The sequence below is a fragment of the Humulus lupulus genome, chromosome 4 (assembly GCF_963169125.1).
Source record: "Humulus lupulus chromosome 4, drHumLupu1.1, whole genome shotgun sequence".
Classification (NCBI taxonomy): Eukaryota; Viridiplantae; Streptophyta; class Magnoliopsida; order Rosales; family Cannabaceae; genus Humulus; species Humulus lupulus.
Window position 1 is genome coordinate 58452601 of NC_084796.1, and position 22531 is coordinate 58475131.

Consider the following 22531-nt stretch of genomic DNA (forward strand, 5'->3'; position numbering starts at 1 on the left):
TGGAGTTGTGAAGCCAGTCCGTACAGAAGCAAAATTTAGGGTATTTTTCAAGGGCAATTTTTTCCTTTCGCACATAATTAATTAGGGACTATAAAAGCTTTCTTAATGACGTATTTAAGAAGACGATTAACCCTAGGATACGGAGTGAAGCACATTGTGGAGGATTGCAAAGTGGAGCCAAAGAACTTATCATAGTTTTTCTTATTTCCTACTTTTAATTTCTATAATTTAGATGCTTTTTAATTCTTCTATAGTTATTATAAATTTTGTCATGAACTAAACTTTTTTTTCTAGGGTGTTAATGGATTCTCCTAAAACTTTATTTTGAATTAATGCAAGTTTTATGATTTCTATTCTATCTTGTTATCTATTCGAATTTATGCTTAATACTTGTGATTGACTAGTCATCTATTACATGATTTATGTGATTTTGATTCAAAATCTGAGAAGTGAGAATTGATTATGTTATAATTGAATAGACATAGATTTCATTATAGGACGAGAGTACCTATTTGGTCTGTGTAGCTTTAGGGTTGTCTTACTTAATGCCTGTCTTATGTTCAATTATCACAGAGATGTAGAAAATTTACATAAGGTTGAGACTTGTATATCCTAGTATGAATATAAATTACTTTTGTTGACCTGCTATCACGAGAGAAAATTGAATAGTATAATTTGTATTACTGAAATATAAAATGGATGGTAGATAAAGTTAATTGCCCTAATTCATTTAATTATTGAATTCTATTTCCTTTGTTATCTTTTGTTCTTGCAATTACATTCTTGTTTTAATAGTTTTACTTAATTCTTATAATCAAATTATCATTAACCAAATAGAATATTAGGATTAATGATTGGTACTTGGTAACAGTCCTTGTGGGTTTAACCTTTCTTGCATTATATTACTTGTTAAACTAATGCATATACTTGCGTGTAGAAAATCCATACAAGTTTTGGCACTGTTGCCAGGGACTGTTTTTACTAATATCAAGAAATTAATTATTTTTCTAATTTGGTTGCTTTTCTTTTATACCATTCTCATTATGGTTTTTTGCAATTTGTGATTTCGGGTATTCACATAGTTTATGCGACGACAGGGGTCTGAATCAAGGGTGCCTGTTGATCCTGAAATTGAGAAAACCTGCAGAAGAAATCGAAAACAGAAAAGGTTAGAAAAAATGGCTCAAAATAGAGGTAATGGAGGGGTTGACAACATTGCCCATGACAACACTGAGAATATTAATGTTGGGATAGCAACGGGTAATGTTGGAGAAGCAGGAGTTGTTGAACGAGTTGCACCAGTTCAGTAACCAATACAAAGAAGTTTGAGGGACTATGTGCTACCTACTATCACAGGGGCACATTCATGAATTAGACCTCCAGCGGTCGAGGATAATAATTTTGAAATTAAGCATACTATTCTGCAAATGGTACAATCATTAGTTCAGTTTGGGGGATCACCAACGGAAGATCCAAACTTACATTTGGCTAATTTCCTATAACTCTACGCCACATTTAAGATGAATAGAGTGACAAATGAACGACCCAAATTTTCTAACAGGGCTTAAGGGCCTTGATTAGTGCACCAGGAGGGCATAATTGGATTATATGTGATTTAATAATTAAAAGCATGTTATATGATTATTTGAATGTCTGTGATGCATGACTATGTGTATTAGTATGCATGTAGGCCCTGATTAGGTTAGAAGGACATATTCATAATTTTAGGTCGTTGAGGGCATAAATGTGAATAACAATAATAAATTTTTGAGACCACATTATTATGTGGATATATTTGTAATCTGTGACTCGAGGCGATCTTAGTGAGCGGTTCAGCGAAAAAGTCACGGCGGGGATTTATACCCGGCTCGGGGCGAGCCTGGGGGTATTTCGAGGAATTTAGAGAATATATTGGGGTCTATTTTGATATTGAGGAATATAATTGATGATTAGTTAGGCGTCGGGAAGTGAGTGGAAAATATTAGAGACTCTCGGGAATTAGCAGGAATTGGGAACAAATGACCAAAATGCCCCTAGGTTGATTTAAAGGCTCAGGAATTATGGGAGGGTAACATGGTCATTTGGCTTATAAGGGATAAGAGTTAAGTCTGATTTTTTCCTTAGTGGAATGTCTAGAATTTGAAGGAAGTCTGAAGAAGGAAAAGAAAAGTAGAAGGAAAAAGGAAAGAAGGAAAAGTGGGAGACTCTTTTCTCTCTCTTGGTTTAGGCTTCTCATCACCAATTCTTGAGGTCTCTTGGAGCTAAGACTCAGAGAGAGTTTGGCAGGAGCTTGAGGTTAGGATCCTTGATTTGTCTAGAGGAATTGGCAGAGGTTACTCATCATTTGAGGTAAGGTCTTGAGGTTGTAACTCTGTTTCTGGTTCTTAGTATTAATATGGGTTTTGAGCTGAGTTTTGGTGGGAATTTTAGGGAATTTAGGCTGAAGCTTTGAGGAGGTGAAGGCTAAGCAAGTGTGGAGGATAACCTAGGTTGAGCTCATTCATCAAAGGTAAGAAACTCTGGTTTAAGTTTTGTCATTTCAGTTGATTTTTGTTGAGTTTTGAGCTCTAGATTCAGCCATGGTGAATTTTGTGTTTTGGGGTGCATGTGATTGAATTTCTTGTGGTTGGGACTTATGGGATTAGTTGAGGATGTTGGGAGGCTTGTTTTGAAGTTTGGTTGAGGTTTGGTTGAGTTTTGGAAATGTTTGGTTCGGAAAAATTCGAAGGAGAAAAATTTGTGCTGGGCTGTGCTGTGACTAGCGCTACAGCGTTGGGCCCTGAAGTTTCAGAGCCTTTTGGCTCTGCTTGTAGTGCTATAGCACTCTCCTTAGGGCGCTGTAGCACTACCCTGTTCCCAGAAAGGGGTTTTTGGGTTATTTTTATGGGTTTTTGCCCGGGGGTTCGGGGTTTGGTTCCACCACCCCGTTTGGTGGAATTAGGGCTTCCCGAGGGCTCGGGATCGGTCCTGAGGCTAGGTTTTGGATTTGAGGTTTGGTGATGATTCTGATCTATGGTTGTGACTAGGTGTATGCTAGGGCTCAGACGGGATCGTGCTTGAGGATCAAATTGAACAAGCTAGCGAAATCTAAAGGTAAGAAAATTGAACAAACACCCGGATATGTGTTTGTGATGGGACTAAGAACTCCCTATATCTGTATGATGTCATATATGGTATTATGCCATGGGACATGTGATAGACGGCCTAAGGGTGTCGTAATAAATACTTGCGCACAGGGCGCGGCTCGGCCACTGGTAGCTGAGGACAGCTTAATATTCATTGAGCTCGGTTTAATCGGGCCGGAGTAAGTGGGGTAAATAAAGGGTGCGACCTAAGGGAGTTAACCCTGACTATCATATGTGAATTGATTGTTGATATGACATGAAGTACTTGGTATGCTGAATACTTGAATAACATGAATATTTGGACTGTTGAGTACATGTTTATACTGTATGAGTTATTTGGTTGTTTGCTTAATGATTATGCTCTGTTATGGTGTTTTCTTGCTTGGCCTTGGCTCACGGGTGCTACGTGATGCAGGTAAAGGCAAGGGCAATTTGGATCAGCCCTGAGATGGAGAACTTCGAGGCTGAATGTACATAGTCAGCTGATCGGCCGCCATGATCCAGGAGTGATACAGGACGAGAGAAGCTTAATTGTCTGTTTTGCCTTAGAGTGGCTAATAACTGTATTTCAATCCTAAAATTTTGTAGACTGTCTTTTAACTTTACTACTTTTGGGATCCCATGTAAAGAAAATGTTTATTTATAAGAAATGAAGCTTTGAGACCAAAATCTTTTAACCCTAGTTCAATTGTAGTTTTAGTAACACGTTTCGAGCTAAATGACTTGATTAGCAAGTCTTGCACCTTTTTAAACACACAGTGTAACGGTCTTGGCTATCAATGTAGAGTCCAAGAACTTTACTTAGCTAGTTAGATAGTAGTATTATAGTAATAATAGTATTATCTTTATGACTGTGGATTTTTGGTTCAAACCGGGATTTATTTGGACACTTATAGTAACACTTGTAGATTTTCTAAGTTTAACCTATAGTTTAAGAATATTAATTTTAACCTAAGGTTTGATTAATATGAATGATATTGAGGGTAATATTTATTATATTATAAGGTTTAGATAAGACCCAATAAGATAATAGCACATGTCATGTGTATATTTAATAATGATTAAGTATTTTTGGGGAATAAATCTATTAAGGTTAAAATTTGAATACCCTAGGGTTAGTCAGCAGCTTTGAAAACGTTAGAAGGCTTAGTCAAGGCTATTTACTCAATTTAAATTAAGCTAAAAATATGTAATTTCGTGTTTAAATATTCAGCGTATGCCGATATATCGCAGCTATAGGGGGCGATATATCGCAGCACGAAGATACGAAAAACACGAAACGTTGCACGATTGCCTCGGGCATACTGGCCCAGGCGATATATCGCCTACAGGGGGCGATATATTGCCTCTCTCAGCATATTTTGAAAGTTTTAAAAAACGTTCTCCATTCAAACCTTCAACCTATTGATAAGTCCAGCATCTTTTTGAACGAGTCTTCAGCCTCTGCTGAACAATATTTCAAATGTTTTTCACTTAAAAAGCCATTATTTTTATTCAAGTTAAATGAAGATCTCTTCATTCCTAAACTCTATAAATAGGACCTAGTACCCAGCCATTTATTCATCTATTACTCTAAGTTCAGAGGCTGCAAATTGCTAGGTTATTGTGAGAGTGTAAACACTTGGGTTGGGGATCATAAGCTTGATCACTATTAAGCTTACCAAACACTTGGGAAGTAAGGTTCTATTCACATTTCGGTTCAAGGTGTAGATTGGTCATAGAAGTACTCAAGGTATCCCAAACTCTAGTCCATTTCTGTATTATTTTCTTTAAAGTTCTCATAGTCTTCTACTCATATTCTAACCTTATTCCTATTCTTGGTTAGGAAATCTAGGTTCTTGAGCACAAGGTTTTTGGTAAGTATATTTTGATAGTATAGTTCCCTCATCACTTTCATCCCCTTTTTCTTCAATATACTCACCCTATTATAAATGGTTTTTAGGAGTGTTCCAAGGTCCCAAATCAGTTCTCATATCCCGGTTATTTTGGTAAGGAAAATAGGATAGGATTTATGTGGTATATGCTTTTATATGTTATCTTATGATTTTATGTTATGTAATATGTTATGTTAAGTATGATTGTAGACTTGGGCATGTGACCTATATGGCTAACAAGCCCCAAATAGATTATGGACATATGACTTGCTTAGCTAGCAAGACCCCACTAATCTAATGGGCATATGACTTGCTTAGTTTATGGGACCCCAAGTAATAATGGCCATTATAGTATGTATGTGACATAAGTGTTATGATATGTTTTATGTTTCTTATGAAATTTATGTATATGGACTATGTGTTAGATTTTCCTTGCTGGGCATTAGGCTTACTCCTTTTTGTTTATATGTGCAGGAAAATAGTTTTAGTGGCGGGAAAGGTTCTTGGAAGCTTGGGGAATGTGTATTGAGGCGAAATGGATTCAAAGAGCCGAGAGTTTCGATTCGAGGATGTAGTTTTTTGTTTCTTATGGTTTTTATATGTATTTTTCCGCATTTTATTATGTAATCTCTTTTTAATTATCATTATGTCATGTTTTGATTTTAAAACAATGGGATCCCATATCCTACTTGAGATTTTATGTAAGTTTAACATTTGTTTTTACAAGTTTTAATAAAGTTATGATATTTTCACTTGTAAGTTTTGTTAAGGAATAGGGTCTATGTGTAGTTTTCATTAATGGTCCAAAGTCTAGAGTAGTTGGGTCATTACAATCAAGGGCGTTACAAATGATGCAGTGAGGTTGAGATTGTTCCTGTTTTCACTAAGGGACCGAGCAAAGAGTTGGCTTATTTCCTTGGAAGCCAATTCTATCACAACATGGGAGGAGCTCACTCAGAAATTTTTGGCCAAATTTTTCCCACCATCGCTGTCTGCAAGGTATAGAGGTGAAATAAACAATTTCAACCAAAAAGATGGTGAGTCGTTGTATTATGCGTGGGAGAGGTTTAAGGAGCTGTTAAGAAAATGTCCCCACCATGGAATTGAGAAATGGATGTTAGTCCATATTTTTTTATAATGGTTTGTGCAGTATTACTCGCACAATCATTGATGCAGCGTCTGGAGGAGCGTTCATGAGTAAGAGCGCTAATGAGGCTTACGATCCGTTGGAAGAAATGGCTATGAATAACTATCAGTGGCCATCAGAAAGAGAAACTGCTAAGAAGGCAGCTGAAGTGCATGAATTGGATGCCATCTCGATGTTGGCAGCTCAAGTGGCAACATTGACAAAACAGTTACAACAGAATAATATTCAAGCTCCAGTTATGCAGCTGCAAGTCATGTGTGAGTTATGTGGAGGACCTCATTTATTTGAACAATGCACGACGAGGGATTTTAACAACATGCCTATGGAGAAATTGAAAGTAATAGGGAACTTCCTAAGGCCTTCCAATAACCCATATTCAATGAGTTACAATCCATGGTGGCGGAATCACCCAAAATTTTCTTGGACAAGTGGTCAGGGTAGTCAGCAACAATTTCAGCAGAATCAATCGCAGTATCCACGACCTCCTCCTGGGTTTTATCAATCACAAAATAGACCACCACAATAGCCAATACCTATGAAGCAAACTAAAGCACAACCTGCTGTACTGAACCAATTCATGACTGAGATAAGGGCATCTATTCGAAATTTGGAGACTCAAATTGGTCAATTGGCTAACCTAATGACAAACCGTGCTCAAGGGAATTTACCAAGCACTATAGAGGTAAACCCAAAAGAACAATGCAATGCGATATCTTTGAGGATTGGTAAGGAGTTAAAAGAACCTAGTAAGAAGCCTATTCAGTTACCGAAAGTGGTCGATGAGAAATTGGGCAAAGTTGAAGAAGAGGTTAATGAGAACCTCGAGAAAAAGTAGCCAGAAATAAGCATAGATCACCATATAAAGATCCCATATCCTCAGAGGCTTCAAAAGAATAAGCTTGACAAGTAGTTTTTAAAATTTTTAGATATCTTTCGAAAGCTACACATCAACATTCCTTTTGCTGAAGCACTTGAACAGATGCCGAGTTATGTGAAGTTCATGAAATAAATTTTGATGAAGAAAAGGAAACTAGAGGATTATGAGATAGTGGCACTTACTGAGGAATGCAGTGTGATACTTCAAAAGAAGCTACCTCCCAAGCTTAAAGATTCGGCTAGTTTCAACATTCCATGCTCTATAGGGGGTTCAATGGTGAGAAAGGCTTTATGTGATTTAGGGGCTAGTATAAATCTAATGCCTCTATCTATTTTTTGAAAGTTCAAATTTGGAGAAGCTCGACCTACTACCGTGTCTTTGCAAATGGTGGATCGATCATTGGCTCATCCGAGGGGGATCATAGAAGATGTGTTAGTAAAGGTCGATAAATTCATCTTTCTTGAAGATTTTATTATTCTTGTTATGGAGGAAGATGAAAATATTCCAATTATTCTTGGAAGGCCATTTTTAGCAACTGGTAGGGCCTTAATAGATGTGCAAAAATGTGAGTTGAAGTTGCGAGTGCAAAAAGAAGAGGTAGCATTTAATGTTTTTGCAGGGGGGAGTGAATGTAAAAGGGACATATGTAGAAACATGTTGTTACACATGTTTTGAGCCTATACTTGCATCTGTGTATTCATTATTCCCTTTGTCCTATACCATGAGCATAAAAACATATCTTTTGATTGGAGGGGGGAGTGAATGTAAAAGGGACATATGTAGAAACATGTTGTTACTCAGTGCATAAAAAGATTGAAAGAGAAAAAAAAAGAAAAGAAATTATAAATTCAAAATAAACTACATTCCTCAAGTTATTTATTGAAAAATCTAAGTTTGGGGGAATGTAGTTTGAAAAAAAAAATGTGATGAATAAATAGTCAAGTTTTCTCCATCTTGAAAAAGAATAAAAAAGGGGTAACAGTGAGATGTGAAGTTGAGTTAAAGTGATAGGTTGCTTGGTTTGAATGCTTATGGTATACTTGAGCCTAAAATGTCTCCTCATCCACCTTCTCCTAAGCCATCTATTACAAGCTTTGTAAAATCCTATTGATTTTTAAGTGTGTATGTGTTTACATTAGTGGAGAATAGTACGTATAGCAAGCATATGGAATAACCGTGTTGACTGGATTGATGGTGAGAATTTGGCATGCATTGATTGGTTCAATTATTTACATTTTTTGGTTATGAGTGAATGAGCATGAGTACTGATGGATTACAGTGAATGAGTGAAGTATTTTGATTGAAATTTTGGATTAATATTTGAAGTGGCACGTTAATTTTCTTTAGAATTATATGCATATGGTATTCATGATTTTTTAGGCTATTTTATGGTTGTCAATTTGGTTTGTTTAGGTTTTATCGAGTCTTAGTTGTGTTTTTTACTCGAGGGTAAGTAAATGATAAGTTTGGGGGAATTTGTTAGGATTAGTTTTGGTATGTTTTTATGGTGTGTGTTTAAGATGCAACTGTAGTCTTTTATTTGGTTTTGTGCGATATTATGTGGGTGTTTATTGTGTTTTCAGGGTTAAGTGTGGTTATTAAGGAAATAGCTTGAAATTGGAGGAAAAGTGCTTAATTCTTGAAGAAACGCTGTTAAACGGGCTAAGGAATGGAAACTGGGCGAAATGGGGGGTCAAATTGATGATTGGGTGAAAATTTGGAATTAGATTCCTAACTCTAGGGTGTAGAGCCGCAACCCTAAGAGTTACAGAGAAGAAAAAAAAATTAAGCCAGAATTAGTGCTGAGGCTCTATTAAAATGGGAATTAGAGCTGCGACGCTACATGTTCCAGAGACAAAATCTGGAACGCGAAGCACACCAGAGCCGCGACGCTATCATATGGAGCCGCAACGCCAGTCTGTACGGAAGCAAAATTTAGGGTATTTTTCAAGGGCAATTTTGTCCTTTCCCATAGAATTAATTAGGGACTATAAAAGCTTTCTTAATGACGTTTTTAAGAAGACGATTAACCCTAGGAGACAGAGTGAAGCACATTGTGGAGGATTGCAAAGTGGAATCAAAGAACATATCATAGTTTTTCTTCTTTTCTACTTTTAATTTCTGTAATTTAGATGATTTTTAATTATTCTATGGTTATTGTGAATTTTGTTATGAACTAAACTCTTTTTCTAGAGTGTTAATGGATGCAAGTTTTATGATTTCTATTCTATCTTGTTATCTATTCGAATTTATGCATGATGCTTGTGATTGACTAACCATCATCTATTACATGATTTATATGATTTTGATTCGAAATTTGAAAAGTGAGAATTGATTATGCTATAATTGAATAGACATAGATTTCATTATAGGATGAGAGTACCTATTTGGTCTGTGTAGCTTTAGGGTTGTCTTACTTAATGCCTGTCTTATGTTCATTTATCACAGAGATGTAAAAAATTTACATAAGGTTGAGACTTGTATATCCTAGTACGAATATAAGTTACTTTTGTTGACCTTCTATCACTAGAGAAAATTGAATAGTATAATTTGTATTACTGAAATATAAAGTGGATGGTAGATGAAGTGAATTTCCCTAGTTCATTTAATTATTGAATTCTGTTTCCTTTGTTATCTTTTATTCTTGCAATTACGTTATTGTTTCAATAGTTTTACTTAATTCTGATAATCAAATTATCATTAACCAAATTGAATATTAAGATTAATGATTGGTACTTGGTAACAGTCCTTGTGGGTTCGACCTTCTAACATTATATTACTTGTTAAACGAACGCGCATACTTGCTTGTAGAAAATCCGTAACACTTCTCTCCTTTCTCCTTCTCTATACTCATGGTCATCCCAAAATAAAGAGAAAAAAAGAAACCCACAACCATTGAAGTAGCCATGATTAATTTTTGTGTTCTACATAAAAAAATTTAAGGCTTTAAATCTTCTAAATGTGTAGATCCCGAAAAAAAAATACTAAGATTCAAAAAAATCAACTAAAACTAACATCTAGGCGAAAAGTTATGCATCACTAAAATTTTCGTCAAATTTCAGTGCAGAACATCGTATTTGCATCATTTTTGGGCAAAAAAAAACCAAGTTTTTGTGGATGCATCACAGAAGCATCGTATTTGCATCGTTTTTTGGTAAAAAAAATCAAGTTTTTGTGGATGCATCGCAGAAGCATCGTATTTGCATCATTTTTAGGTAAAAAACAAGTTTTTGTGGATGCATCGCAGCAAATCTTGATTTTTTGGTAAAAAATGATGCAATTGCGATCCATCCACAAAAACTTGATTTTTTTGACCAAAAAACGATGCAAATGTAATGTTTCTGCGATGCATTCATGAAAATTTGATTTTTGGCAATATAAATTCGATACTTCTGCGATGCATTGATGAAAACTTGATTTTCTGCCAAAACGATGCAAATGTGATACTTCTGCGATGCAATTGCGATGCATATACAAAAACTTGATTTTTTTTTATCGATGCAAATGCGATGCTTCTGCAATGCATCCCCAAAAACTTAGCTTTTTGGCAAAAAACGATACAAATGCGATGCTTTTACGATGTTTTGCTCTGAAATTTGACAAAATTTTTGGTGAGACATAACTTTTCGCTTGGATGTTAGTTTTGATTGATTTTTTTTTTAATTTTAGTATTTATTTCGAGATCTACACATTTATAAGATTTAAAATTTTAAATCATGAGTGCTTCAATAATTGTGAGTTTCTTTTTTCTTTTTGTTTTTAGGTGACCACGTGTAGAGAGAATGAGAAAGACAAAAATAAATAAAAGACATTGTGAGAGAGGTTGTGGGACTGCCATGGTAGAGAGAGATAATTTGAGAGAGGGATGAGTGTTTAATGAAATAGACATAATAGTTAAAATTTTATAAAATAATATATATTTGGGATGAGTATTAATTTTATATAAAATCATACACTATTAACCAGTAGGACTCAGCGTATGGTTTTGGTGATTGGTTAGAGGCAATGGCCAAGCAAGCCATTGATGTCCGTAATGAGAGATAATTTGAGAGAGGGATGAGTGTTTAATGAAATAGACATAATAGTTAAAATTTTATAAAATAATATATATTTGAGATGAGTATTAATTTTATATAAAATCATACACTATTAACCAGTAAGGTATGGTTTTGGTGATTGGTTAGAGACAATGGCCAAGCAAGCCATTGATGTCCGTAATGAGTGCAGGTTACATTGATTGCATTTTGCAACTCTTCTACTTTTTTCGCGGTCAAAGTTTCAAATGAGAAATGTACTTTTATTAAAAGACCTACTTTTGAGAAATTGTATTAATTAATGCATATATATAGGACATTACTATCTATATAGTAATACTCTATGAGCAAATGACACTTGGACAAGAATATCCAATTTTTTAAAGAGAAAAGGTAAAAACATTATTATTGCTTGGCATATGATTAAAGGTGAAACTTCCACTTTTTACCATTACATACGTTGACGTTGTACATATTGTATGGGCAGTAAATACATACCACTAGCTAAATTTATATAAACTTAGTCATTAAATACTAATTTGGATCAACAAATTTAGAAGGACAAGTTTTTTTTTATCTATTTATCTGGCAACAAAAACGAGTTCTAAATACAAAATATATTATTATTAAATTATTGTACATAAGGGAAGTGTGTTGGAGCTAAAGATTCAATTTTTTGAATTTCAACGTGTGTGGACAACGGCTACTCGCTTCTGCGTACACAACTTTCAAAACACTTTCAAAAGCCTGTCTTTCACTATTCTCATAATACACGGGAAAAAGCATTCTCTCTCTCTCTCTCCATTTTCATTTTCATGCTTCAATAAAAATTATTATTATTGCTAGCTTTGTCTCGGTGATACTCCAGAGTCCAGACCATCTCAACAAACAACTTACTATACACATCATATTCTTTTGTCTTAGTCTCTCTCTCTCACTCTCTCTCTGGTTCACTGTGTGGTGAACTGTCTGGTGACCAAGTTCAAAACAAGGATTTTAGAACACTTTTGGAAGGTAAAGAAAATGGGTACCTTGCTTTGGTTTTTCTCAGTCATTTCAGTGGCGATTCACCTCTTTCCCAGATCTTTTGCTCTCACTGAAGATGGTAAGGAAATCCTTTTTCCTTCTTCGCTCACATGTTTTTCCCCACTCTCTGCTGTTTGGTTGCTGAGTAAATAAAAGTGAACAAGAAAAAGATCTGGAACAGAAAAGTTTTCACTTTTGTTTTAGTTATTTATTGTAAAGAAAGTCTTTGCGTGTTTTCTGCATATCTAAATCAAACATCTGGGGTTTAAAGTTGGAATCTTTGTTATAATTTTTTTCAGGTCTCACTTTGCTGGAAATAAAAACCACTTTAAATGACAGTAAAAACTTCCTCAACAATTGGTCGCCTACCGATGAATCTCCTTGCCAATGGACTGGTATCTCTTGCTATCCTGAGGACCAACGAGTCCGTACAATGTAAGTTAGACCCATTCTTCGTTTGTATCATTGTTATTTGACTAATATTTTCCATTTTAAGTTTAAAGATTTCTACTTGGGTTTCCCAGTAACCTACCATACATGCAACTTGGAGGGACTATATCTCCAAGTATCGGAAGGCTCAGTAAACTACAGAGACTGTAAGTTCAGTTGCCCATCTCACATTTTTCCCATTTTTTTGTCTTTTTCTTTTTCTATTGTTATTTATTCATATTTTGATTTTGAATGTGAAACAGAGCACTTCACCAGAACAGCTTGCATGGAAACATCCCTACTGAAATCACAAACTGTAGCGAGCTCCGAGCCTTGTGAGTGAAAATTATTGCCCGAGCACTTTGCATTCTCATACTCTCTGAATGTTGAGATAGAATAATATAGATGTCTTTAGAACTTAATATGACATACTTTCTGTGACTGACTTCCTATGCAGATATTTAAGAGCTAATTATCTCCAAGGTGGCATACCATCAAATATTGGAAACCTTTCCCATCTTACCATCCTGTAAGTTTTTCATTTTTGGTGGGTTGGCGTAGCCTTTGTAGTTTCAACTTTTGATTCCAATGATTCATTATTAACTGTACCGTGAGAAGTTGCAAATTAAATTTTGAACGAGTTATTAATTTGGGTGTTGATTCACTGTGTACTATTATTATTAACATTCAAAAGTAAGCTCTTTATGATGAATGGTCTTTGTTTTCTTAATTGTGAAATTTTGAATGTAGGGATTTATCAAGCAATTTACTGAAGGGAGCTATACCTTCATCTATTGGTCGCCTTACTCGATTACGCAATCTGTAAGTTCAATGCTATATTTATCTCAAGTATACGCTGTTGTTGAGTAAATAAATGATTTCTTGACTGTGATTATGCTATATGTCAGGAACCTGTCTACCAACTTCTTTTCAGGAGAAATCCCAGACATTGGAGTTTTAAGCACTTTTGGGAGCAGTTCGTGAGTACTCTGTGTATCATTGTATCAATAACTTGTGCATACGTTTGTTAGTCGATAATCACAATTTGCCTTTTGAAATTTGATGTGAAATTCTGGCCTTTTTCGTTCAATATTTTGAAACAATTTCTGGGAGATTTGGCTAGAAGAACATTACAGCTTCAAACATGTTGGGTTGGCAAGAACAACTGTACTACATAACTGCAACTTGTGAAAATTCATATACCAAAACTAGCATTAAAATCTTTAAATAAGAGAAGAGACTTCCAGAGCTTAGTACGTGTCATACGATGAAGTTTGACTTCTGAAAATTTCTTTTTGTTTTTCTAGGTTCACGGGTAATCTAGATCTTTGTGGACAACAAATGCGTAAACCATGTCGGACCTCACTAGGATTTCCTGCAGTGCTTCCTCATGCAGCAAGTGATGAAGCAGCAGGCGAGTTTTGGTCCATTTCTTAGCTTTGAAATTGTATCTACTTACACAAAATGATGTCAACCCAATTTGTATCTATGAAACGACTTTAATATGCTAATTATTGTGCATTTTCTGTTTGTTATCTACAGGTCCTCCTAAGAAATCATCACATGACATTAAAGGAGTGATGATTGGTGCAATGTCAATTATGGGCCTTACTCTTATTGTACTCCTTTTGTTCCTTTGGACACGTTTGCTATCAAAGAAAGAAAGAGCTGCAAAGAGATACTCAGAAGTCAGAAAGCAAAAGGTTCATGAAGCAAGTAAGCTAAATGTTTCCTCAAATATACACTATTATCTTTTCTATCAAATTATAGCTGCTGCTTCTAACTTATTCTTTCAATCAGGCACAAAACTTATTACTTTCCATGGTGACCTTCCATACCCCTCATGTAAGATCATTGAAAAGCTGGAGGCACTTGATGAAGAGCATATTGTTGGCTCTGGCGGGTTTGGTACAGTGTACCGGATGGTCATGAATGATTGTGGAACATTTGCGGTTAAAAGGATTGATAGAAGTCGTCAAGGTTCAGATCAAGTTTTTGAGAGGGAGTTAGAGATTTTGGGCAGCATAAAGCACATCAACTTGGTGAATCTGCGAGGGTACTGCAGACTCCCTACTTCGAAACTTCTTATCTATGATTATCTGGCTATGGGCAGTTTAGATGATTTCCTGCATGGTAAGAATATGATTTGACATAATAACATTTTAAGACTTCTTGGGATGACATGCTTATTAAGAGTTTTTCTTTGTTTATTCTAGAACATGGGGTAGAAGATCGATCTCTAAACTGGAGCAATCGCTTGAAAATAGCCCTTGGTTCAGCTAGAGGACTATCTTACTTGCATCATGACTGTTCTCCAAAGATTGTCCATCGTGACATAAAATCAAGCAACATTCTCCTTGATGAAAACTTAGAGCCCCATGTCTCTGACTTTGGTCTTGCAAAGCTTTTGGTTGATGAGGATGCTCATGTCACCACTGTTGTTGCTGGCACTTTTGGTTATTTAGCACCAGGTGTGTTCTTGTTCTTTTTTCTAATAGCTATTATAGTTTTATTTTTTCATAATCAAGTAGCTGCAAACTGTTGCCATCTTTTGAAAACTAAATTCTATTTTTGACTACATTTTAGAGTATCTTCAAAGTGGTAGATCCACTGAGAAGTCAGACGTGTATAGTTTTGGAGTCCTTTTGCTAGAGCTTGTTACTGGAAAGAGGCCAACTGATCCATCTTTTGTCAAGAGGGGCTTAAATGTTGTCGGTTGGGTAAGCTTTTTCAATACAATCTCATGTCTTAGGAACTAACCAACCATAATTCAACTAAATCAAATAATGTGATCTTTTATAGATGAACACACTTCTAAAAGAAAATCGATTGGAGGACATTGTGGACAAGAGGTGCAAAGACGCAGATGCTGAAACTGTCGAAGCAGTTCTTGAAGTAGCTTCCAGATGTACAGATGCTAATCCTGATGATCGGCCATCGATGGGTGAAGTGTTGCAGTTGCTAGAACAAGAGGTCATGTCACCATATCCTAGCGACTTTTATGAGTCCCAATCAGATTATTCTTGTAAGACATAACTAATCTAGTTATCAGACTTGTGCAGCAGAATTGTGTTGCTTCTTTCTCTTATATTTTATCTCTTGGGGGCCTGTAAAAAAATGATAACCTATCTTAGAAATCTTTGTTTTGGTATGGTTTCTCTCAAGTTTTCCTCCAAGACGTGGAGGCCATAAATTTTTTATGCAAAAAATTTATTTATTATGCGTCATCTATGTTTGCCTTCACTCTAATTAATTCAATTGTCATATTTCACAAGAACAAGTATTCAAAGCTAATAAAGGGGTAACCATTTCGTCTCACATGTCTTGTTTGAGGCGGCAACTCATTTTAAAGCCAAAAAGTCATTTTAAGAGCAAAATATATCATGACTTTTCATTTGTAATATCAATTATTATTGAGCATATGATATGATATTATACTTATGGTAATTGTTTACTGAGTTTTTCGGAAACTACAAATATTTAGTAGAATAAGAGCTGAAAATAGAGAATAAGAAATGACCAATCACAATTTATGTGGTTGGGGTGTTAGTCCACGAGTCACTAGTATTAGGCTTAAGTTTTCTACAATTTCAGCGTTTTGCTTACAAGAGAAATTCTAGGATCTCTGCTACAGTGCACAACTGATCCCATTTATAGGCAGTCAAGCACATTTGGTCGAATTAATCCGGGCTCAATAGGTATGTAATTACAGTTTGCTTGCTAATGGAGCCATAATACAAAGAATGTAACATAATAAGATGTTAATCTGGACTGGCTTAGGCATGGCCAAGCCTTACAGCTGCCCATTATATGTTAGCACAGACTGGTCCGCGTGGCCTTCTAAGGGGATCCTGGAGACAGGATCTATCAGAGTAGTGGTAGTACTGTGTCCTAGGAATAGTGTACGTTCCAGGTGTACCCTCTTTTGCAGGTTATTTGAGGAGACCAACTACCAGATTTCGTGGGGACAGGTCAGCATCGGGGAAAACTAGGCTTGCCTTATTTGGACGCCTTGTCCGGGTTCGTTTACTAATGTCCCGGTTCATTTACCGGGGTCCTGGTTCGTTCACTAGGACTTAGGTTCATTTGCCAAGGTGGGCATCGTGACACTGAGGATCTCTCCTGGATTCTTGATAAGGTCCGTCTCCATTGACCAGTTAGTCTGCTACCTTAATTAGCATCCCAGAGGATGTAGATTGGTCGGGGCTGGGAAGATGAGTCGGGCCTGCATCTTAGTCCCGGTTCCTTCGTCATGCTCGCGCCCATTGAATGTTGTTGGTCTCGATGGTGCTTGGGCTATCCAGGGTTTCCTCCTTCCCCATTCATTGGGTTCAGGATGGGCCTGGACCTCTTAAGAGGGTCCACAGACCCAGTGGGTCATGCCACGTGTCACGGGTGGAAAACAAGGATAACATTTACCCCCAAGTCTTCATCCGTGTTCACATGGTGGAGACTTGCTTCACTCTCCCGAATCAATCTCAAATATCCCGGTTCGTTTACCAGGAGTTGGGTTCATTTACTTGGAGGCCATTTGGGTGATCCCCATCCTTTCAAGTTCCCAACATCTCAGACACGTGTCTCTAGGTTGATGGTGCGTTTGCGCCACTCGTGCCCTAAAGATCTGGAAAGAATCTCTTAATTGCCCATGTGACAGATGGGTGTCAACGCAATTCTCGAGACGTCTTGTCTGTACGAAAAAAGTTTATTGGGTACTTGAGTGGGCTGTTTAATGCTTCTGCACTATCTGGAACCGTTGGATGGGGATAGTCTTGAGATTTTTAACATGGATCGTTGGATGAGGTAGGTGTGGATCGAGGATTGACGAATTCACGATTTAGTATTCGATTAGGCCAATTAATGCCCGTGCATCATTCGGGACCGTCGGATGGGGATAATCTTGGGATCCCCACTATGGGCCGTTGGATCAAATAGTGGATTTTACCCTATAAATACCTTGACAGACTCATTTCCAAACTTTACTCATCCCATATATTCAAGCTAGAGAGCAGAGAAAGCTTCGTATGTCTAACATTGTCGACGAGATTCTCCGGCGATTGATACACCTTCATGTTCACTTATTTCCGACGAGACCTCTTTCCATTCAACCAGCAGAAAATTTTGTCCCGGTTCACACGTTTGGGAGTGCTGAAAAACTGCTGCATCGTCTTCTCAGGTTCAAGATCGAGATTCTGCCGACGTTGTCGCTTGAGACTCTACGAATCTCAAATCCAATACCCCATCGTAAGTTTTCTGGTCATTTTCTCCTCTTTTATTCCCTTTTGTTGTTTTTATTGTCACATTAATTCTGCGATCATAAATCTGTTAGGGCCGTGACCACTGTGTAGGGTGGTTCTAGGTAGGATAGTGGTAGGCATGAACCGTTGAGTTTGTAGGTGACAATTCATACTAGTCTGGTTGTCTTGGATCAATTCGGACGCCTCAAGATTGTTTGGGGTGAATTATAAAAACCTTTTGCCTTTAGTTCCCGACTTAAAATCTTGGGATCTCTATTGGTTCCGGATCTGGGTCCGGAGGGGACCTCTCCAAACAGTTTTAGGAGAACCCCCGTACCTCAACTAGTTTTCTTCGGTTTCGGTCCTAACTTCTTGGTTCTCATTTTCTTTGTCACCTCCAGGTCCCTGATCATGAGTCACGACGTGAATTTGTATGCAGAGGACATTGTCTAGGCGGGCCCGTAGTCCTGGAGGGGACCAAACTTCCCACTGGAAACATGTGGGAAATGGACGGGGAGAAGAATGAGTTATGGAATTACCAGATGCTGCACCAGCTGGAGAAAGCCCTTGGAGTAGAGTCGACTCCGGGGCTTTTTTACAACTGACTGGCCCAAAAGGAGGAGAAGGCCCATACCAGCGTGGGCATGTTCGAGGCCTGAAGCATAGGCCACATCAGCGTGGGAGCTACTTTCCCTCCCCACGACTATTTCGCGCGGTTCCTCAAGTTTGTGGGGATCACGCCTTTCCAGCTTCTCGCCCAGGCATATAAATTGCTTACGGGATGGTGCATATTCTGCGCGTCGAAGGAGATCCCGGCGCCCTCTCCCGCAGAGGTGCTTTATTTTCACAAGCTGGAGTCGCAATCGAAGTCTAATGACAAGACGCGGGACGTGTTTTTTAGACTCAAAGCCCGCGACATTAGTCCGGCTCCATTCAACACATGGAAGCACCCTCGGATGTCAGGCACTATTGGTTCATTACATCTGGGTTCCTCTTGGAGAAGAACCCCACCTTGGTGCTGGACTTCCAGCGTGTGGGTAACTCATCCTTCTTCATTTTTTACCTAGCCTTTTGTTTTGTTTGCAGGACACTCTCAATCCTGGAAAACAGGTCCATATGTTTAGACCCGGCTTAGCGAATTGATCCTGAATCGAAAAATGTTCTATGCCATGCTTAGTCTCGAGGAGTTGGACGTGGGGGCTTCGTGACTACGGAGAACCTTCGGCTGGTCAGGTTGATTGCCGCGAACCAGTCAATAGATGCTCCTATCTTCTAGGGGTTGCAATGTGAGAGGGATTCTGCCCTGAGGGAGGAGCTAACCCTTATCGACATCGAGGCAGTGGAGGCCGGGGGCAAACACGGAGAAGGTGAAGAAGGAGCAGGCCCGTCAGGCGGAGAGGGCAGAATCCGAAGAACTGGACGCCCTTCTCGAGGGGAGGCAACCTAACACTGGAGCTCCCGGGGCTAGCATTTCGGGGCAAGGTAAAACGCCTCTAATTTTAACTTATGCCCCTCATTTTAAGGGCTTAGTTAGGAATAGGCAACAATGCCGAGATTATTTGATCGGAACTGTTAGCAACGTGGGGCTTCCTTGCCCCATTGCTATAGACACGCTAACCCTCATGCACTCGTCCTAGATCCTTCAATACGATAACTTTTTGGACCTGGATGACATGGGGGACCGAATTCATTCTTTCGCCCTAGGAGAGTTGAGTCGTGCCCATTCAATAGATGAGGATTCATCCTAGAGGACTTTAGACTTAAATGTTCCTTTTTATTTCTGACTGTTACCCCCATTCATTTACTTTAATGATCAGTTTACTTTTTCTGTCTATCTCAGGTGATCCGGATATGTCCAATCCAGTGGCCAAAATGAAGGAGATGATCGAGGCCAGGGCGGCTGCGGCCAAGGCTTCAACAAAGAGGGTTGCCAAGGGCCCGACCAAAAAGAAAATCATGGAGCAAATACTCGGGGACTCAGAGCCAGTCCTGAAGGCTTCCAAGAGAGATCCAGCTGCGAGCTTCGTTCTGATGGCGCTCGTTGAACCAATCCCACCCCAGTCTGCTCCTTTCTAGGTTATTAATTTGGAGAAGGAGCCTTATGAAGGAGGAGGGGCAGACAAAAGGAAAGCGGACTCGGTCGCCACAGAGTCCTTGAAGCGGGCCAGGACTAAGAATCCTAACCTGACTGATGAGCATTCCTCTGGAGAAAGCCTCATTGTAACGCCCTACTACCCAGGGACTGTTATGTTGTGGATTTTAAATAGTGATAAACTCACTAACCAAGCCATTTGGCCATAATTGTGTAACTAAGTATGATTAACGGTTGAGGGTTAAAAATTTTGGTCAAAGATACAACGTTTCACTAAAGTGTTTACTGTATACATTGGGATCCTAAAAATATAATTTAAAGGTTAATTACAATAAAATATTTACAACCAACCGACCTAAGCAGTAAAATAGAGTTTAACCCTATTTCCTTTTTAAACCTTCTGTCGTGGTGGTCGAGCAGCCACATATGTATATATCATCACCTAAGCTCTCTAACTCAAGGATGGTCCAACTTTCTTTTGCCTTTACCTGCACCACATAGCACTCGTGAGTAGAGATGTAAATGGGGCGGGTCTGCCCCGCCCCGCCCCGCGAAAATTTTGCCCCGCCCCGATTAGTTTCTTGGAGCGGGGCGGGTCGCCCCGCCCCGGCTTAATCGGGGCGGGTCTGCCCCGCCCCATTTAACTTTTTTTTTTTTTAAGAAACATTAAATTATAATTTTAGAATTTTCCCTACGCCTAAATATTATTTTTTATTGTAATCTTTATATTTTACACTTGGTATCAACTACACCATCAAATATTATATTTTGTTTTTTTATTTTAACATTTACAAAATAAATACAAGAATAAGGATGAATTATATAAAACATATTTTTCAATATTTATAATTTTTTATAGTCTATATAGAATTAAAAATATTCTAAACCACATATAAAATGTCAATTTTACGTACTATGTATATAAATAGCATGAGAGAATTAAATTAGAGTATATAAAAAAAAAAAAATTGAGGCGGGGAGGGGCGGGGCGGCGCCCCGCCCCGAATTCCGCCCCATTTTTACTGGGGCAAAGATGCCCCGTCGGGTCGGGGCCCCGCCCCGCCGCCCCATTTTGCCATCCTTACCCGTGAGTCGAAGCTCAGTAAGAAAACTTAATATGCTCATGAACAAGTAATAACATGTCACCAAATCACAATAGGCATGCCTAGCAGTAATAACCCTACTCATGCATGCAAGCAGGTACAAATAAATGTTTGTGGAGTCCTACACTCTGAGTAGATGACTAATAAGTCTCTCGCTCTGAGGTAGATGACTAGTAAGTCTCTCTGATGTAGATGACTGATAAGTCTATCTCTGTGTAGATGACTGATAAGTCTATCTCTGTATAGATGAATGATAAGTCTATCTTTGAGGTCCCACACCCTCCTAGCCATGTGACGTATCAGTCACCTGAGCTTATAGCCCCGAATCTATGTAACTAGCCTTTAGACTAGACAAGCACTTTTGTTTTCATCGAACTTAGGGTTGGTCAAGCATTTCATACTTATGTTGATAATGCTTATGTCGATTAGATCTAATGTTTTCAGCTTGCGTTAGACAAGCTAATACCGTTCTTGACTCATAAGCCAATACCATACGACCAGTGCTCAATACCACTGCTGAACTTGACTAATAAGTCACAGCTTCACAGTCAATACTAACACCATTGCCGATTCTGACTAATAAGTCAGTTCCACTCACAAGTAAGCAATGCAACCAAGCATGTATCATATGTCAAATATCCAAATACAGGGCATTCAACATGTTTACTCAACATTCACTAGCATAATTATGATCATGCACATTTACAGAGACTCAAGCTCTGATCAATCTCGTATTCAACATTCATGCCATGCCCTAATAACATGTATCTTATGTATCACATACTGGGTGAAGTTTTCTTACCTCTGGTTCGAGTGTGAAACAAGTTAAAAACAACCCTTGAGAACAATCAATCCTTTGACCCCTTAGCGGTCACCAAGTCATAACCAAATATGGAATTCCATCAATAAATCAATAATAAAAGGTTCATGATCTAAACCTCGCTCCCGGGACCTCGAATCCTACTAACACGGTTAATAAAGTCGATCCCGAGCCTTAAGAATTGAAACCCCGAGCCTAAAACCTGAAAAATTACCCAAAAGAATCCCCTGAAAAACAGAGTAGCGCTACAGCGTTGCCTTCCAAGCGCTATGGCGCTATAGACAGCCAGCCATCCCCTGGACAGCGCTGTAGTGCCCTACACTGGGTGCTGTAGCGCCAGAACCAAAGTGTTCAAACTTTGGTTTTTCCTCTTTGAGTTCTCCAAATTCCAAACCTCAAAAACTAACCCCAAACCTCAACCAAACCCACAAATGAACCCAAAAACCAATTCTACATGTCTTAGACATCAAAACCCAATCAAACTTTCCCAAAAATCTCATTAAATTCCCAACTAGTCAATCCAAGATTTCAACTAAAACCAACTGAAAAATAGGGCAAGAAACCAGAGAATTGATGGCTGAAACCTTACCTCAAACTCAGGATTAAACCCCCTTCAATGGCTGAACAAAAGCCTAGAACCTCAAGCTTTGATTCCCTAGCTTGAATCCTCAAACTAAGCTTCAAAATTTCAAAGGAAAAGAGAGAAGAAGATGATCGGGAGGAAGAGGAAGGAAGAGCACTCTGTTTTGGCCTCTTTCTTCTGTAGCCAT

The 22531-nt window shown here is 38.1% G+C and overlaps 1 protein-coding gene and 1 non-coding gene across 2 annotated transcripts; one reads left to right on the forward strand and one right to left on the reverse strand.

Annotated features, from left to right (window-relative positions):
* Nucleotides 1-5996: 5996 nt before the first annotated feature.
* LOC133833205 (small nucleolar RNA R71) lies at nt 5997-6103 on the reverse strand. Its single transcript, XR_009892599.1, has one exon. It is a non-coding gene; the product is annotated as a small nucleolar RNA R71 (small nucleolar RNA).
* A 5732-nt stretch (nt 6104-11835) lies between these two features.
* Nucleotides 11836-15739, forward strand: LOC133830463 (LRR receptor-like serine/threonine-protein kinase FEI 1). Its single transcript, XM_062260441.1, has 13 exons — nt 11836-12162; nt 12383-12518; nt 12608-12679; nt 12776-12847; nt 12970-13041; nt 13263-13334; nt 13421-13492; nt 13820-13926; nt 14055-14228; nt 14313-14645; nt 14729-14983; nt 15099-15232; nt 15315-15739. The coding sequence occupies exons 1-13, from the start codon at nt 12081-12083 to the stop codon at nt 15546-15548; spliced, it is 1815 nt and encodes a 604-aa protein (XP_062116425.1). The 5' UTR covers nt 11836-12080; the 3' UTR covers nt 15549-15739.
* Nucleotides 15740-22531: the final 6792 nt, after the last annotated feature.

Bases quoted from the DNA above. Each gene is read 5' to 3' on its own strand.
- LOC133830463 (XM_062260441.1), top strand. From the start codon at position 12,081: ATGGGTACCTTGCTTTGGTTTTTCTCAGTCATTTCAGTGGCGATTCAC. The intron at 12,519-12,607 runs GTAAGTTAGACC...TGGGTTTCCCAG, and splicing joins GACCAACGAGTCCGTACAAT to TAACCTACCATACATGCAAC. The intron at 13,335-13,420 runs GTAAGTTCAATG...GCTATATGTCAG, and splicing joins CTTACTCGATTACGCAATCT to GAACCTGTCTACCAACTTCT.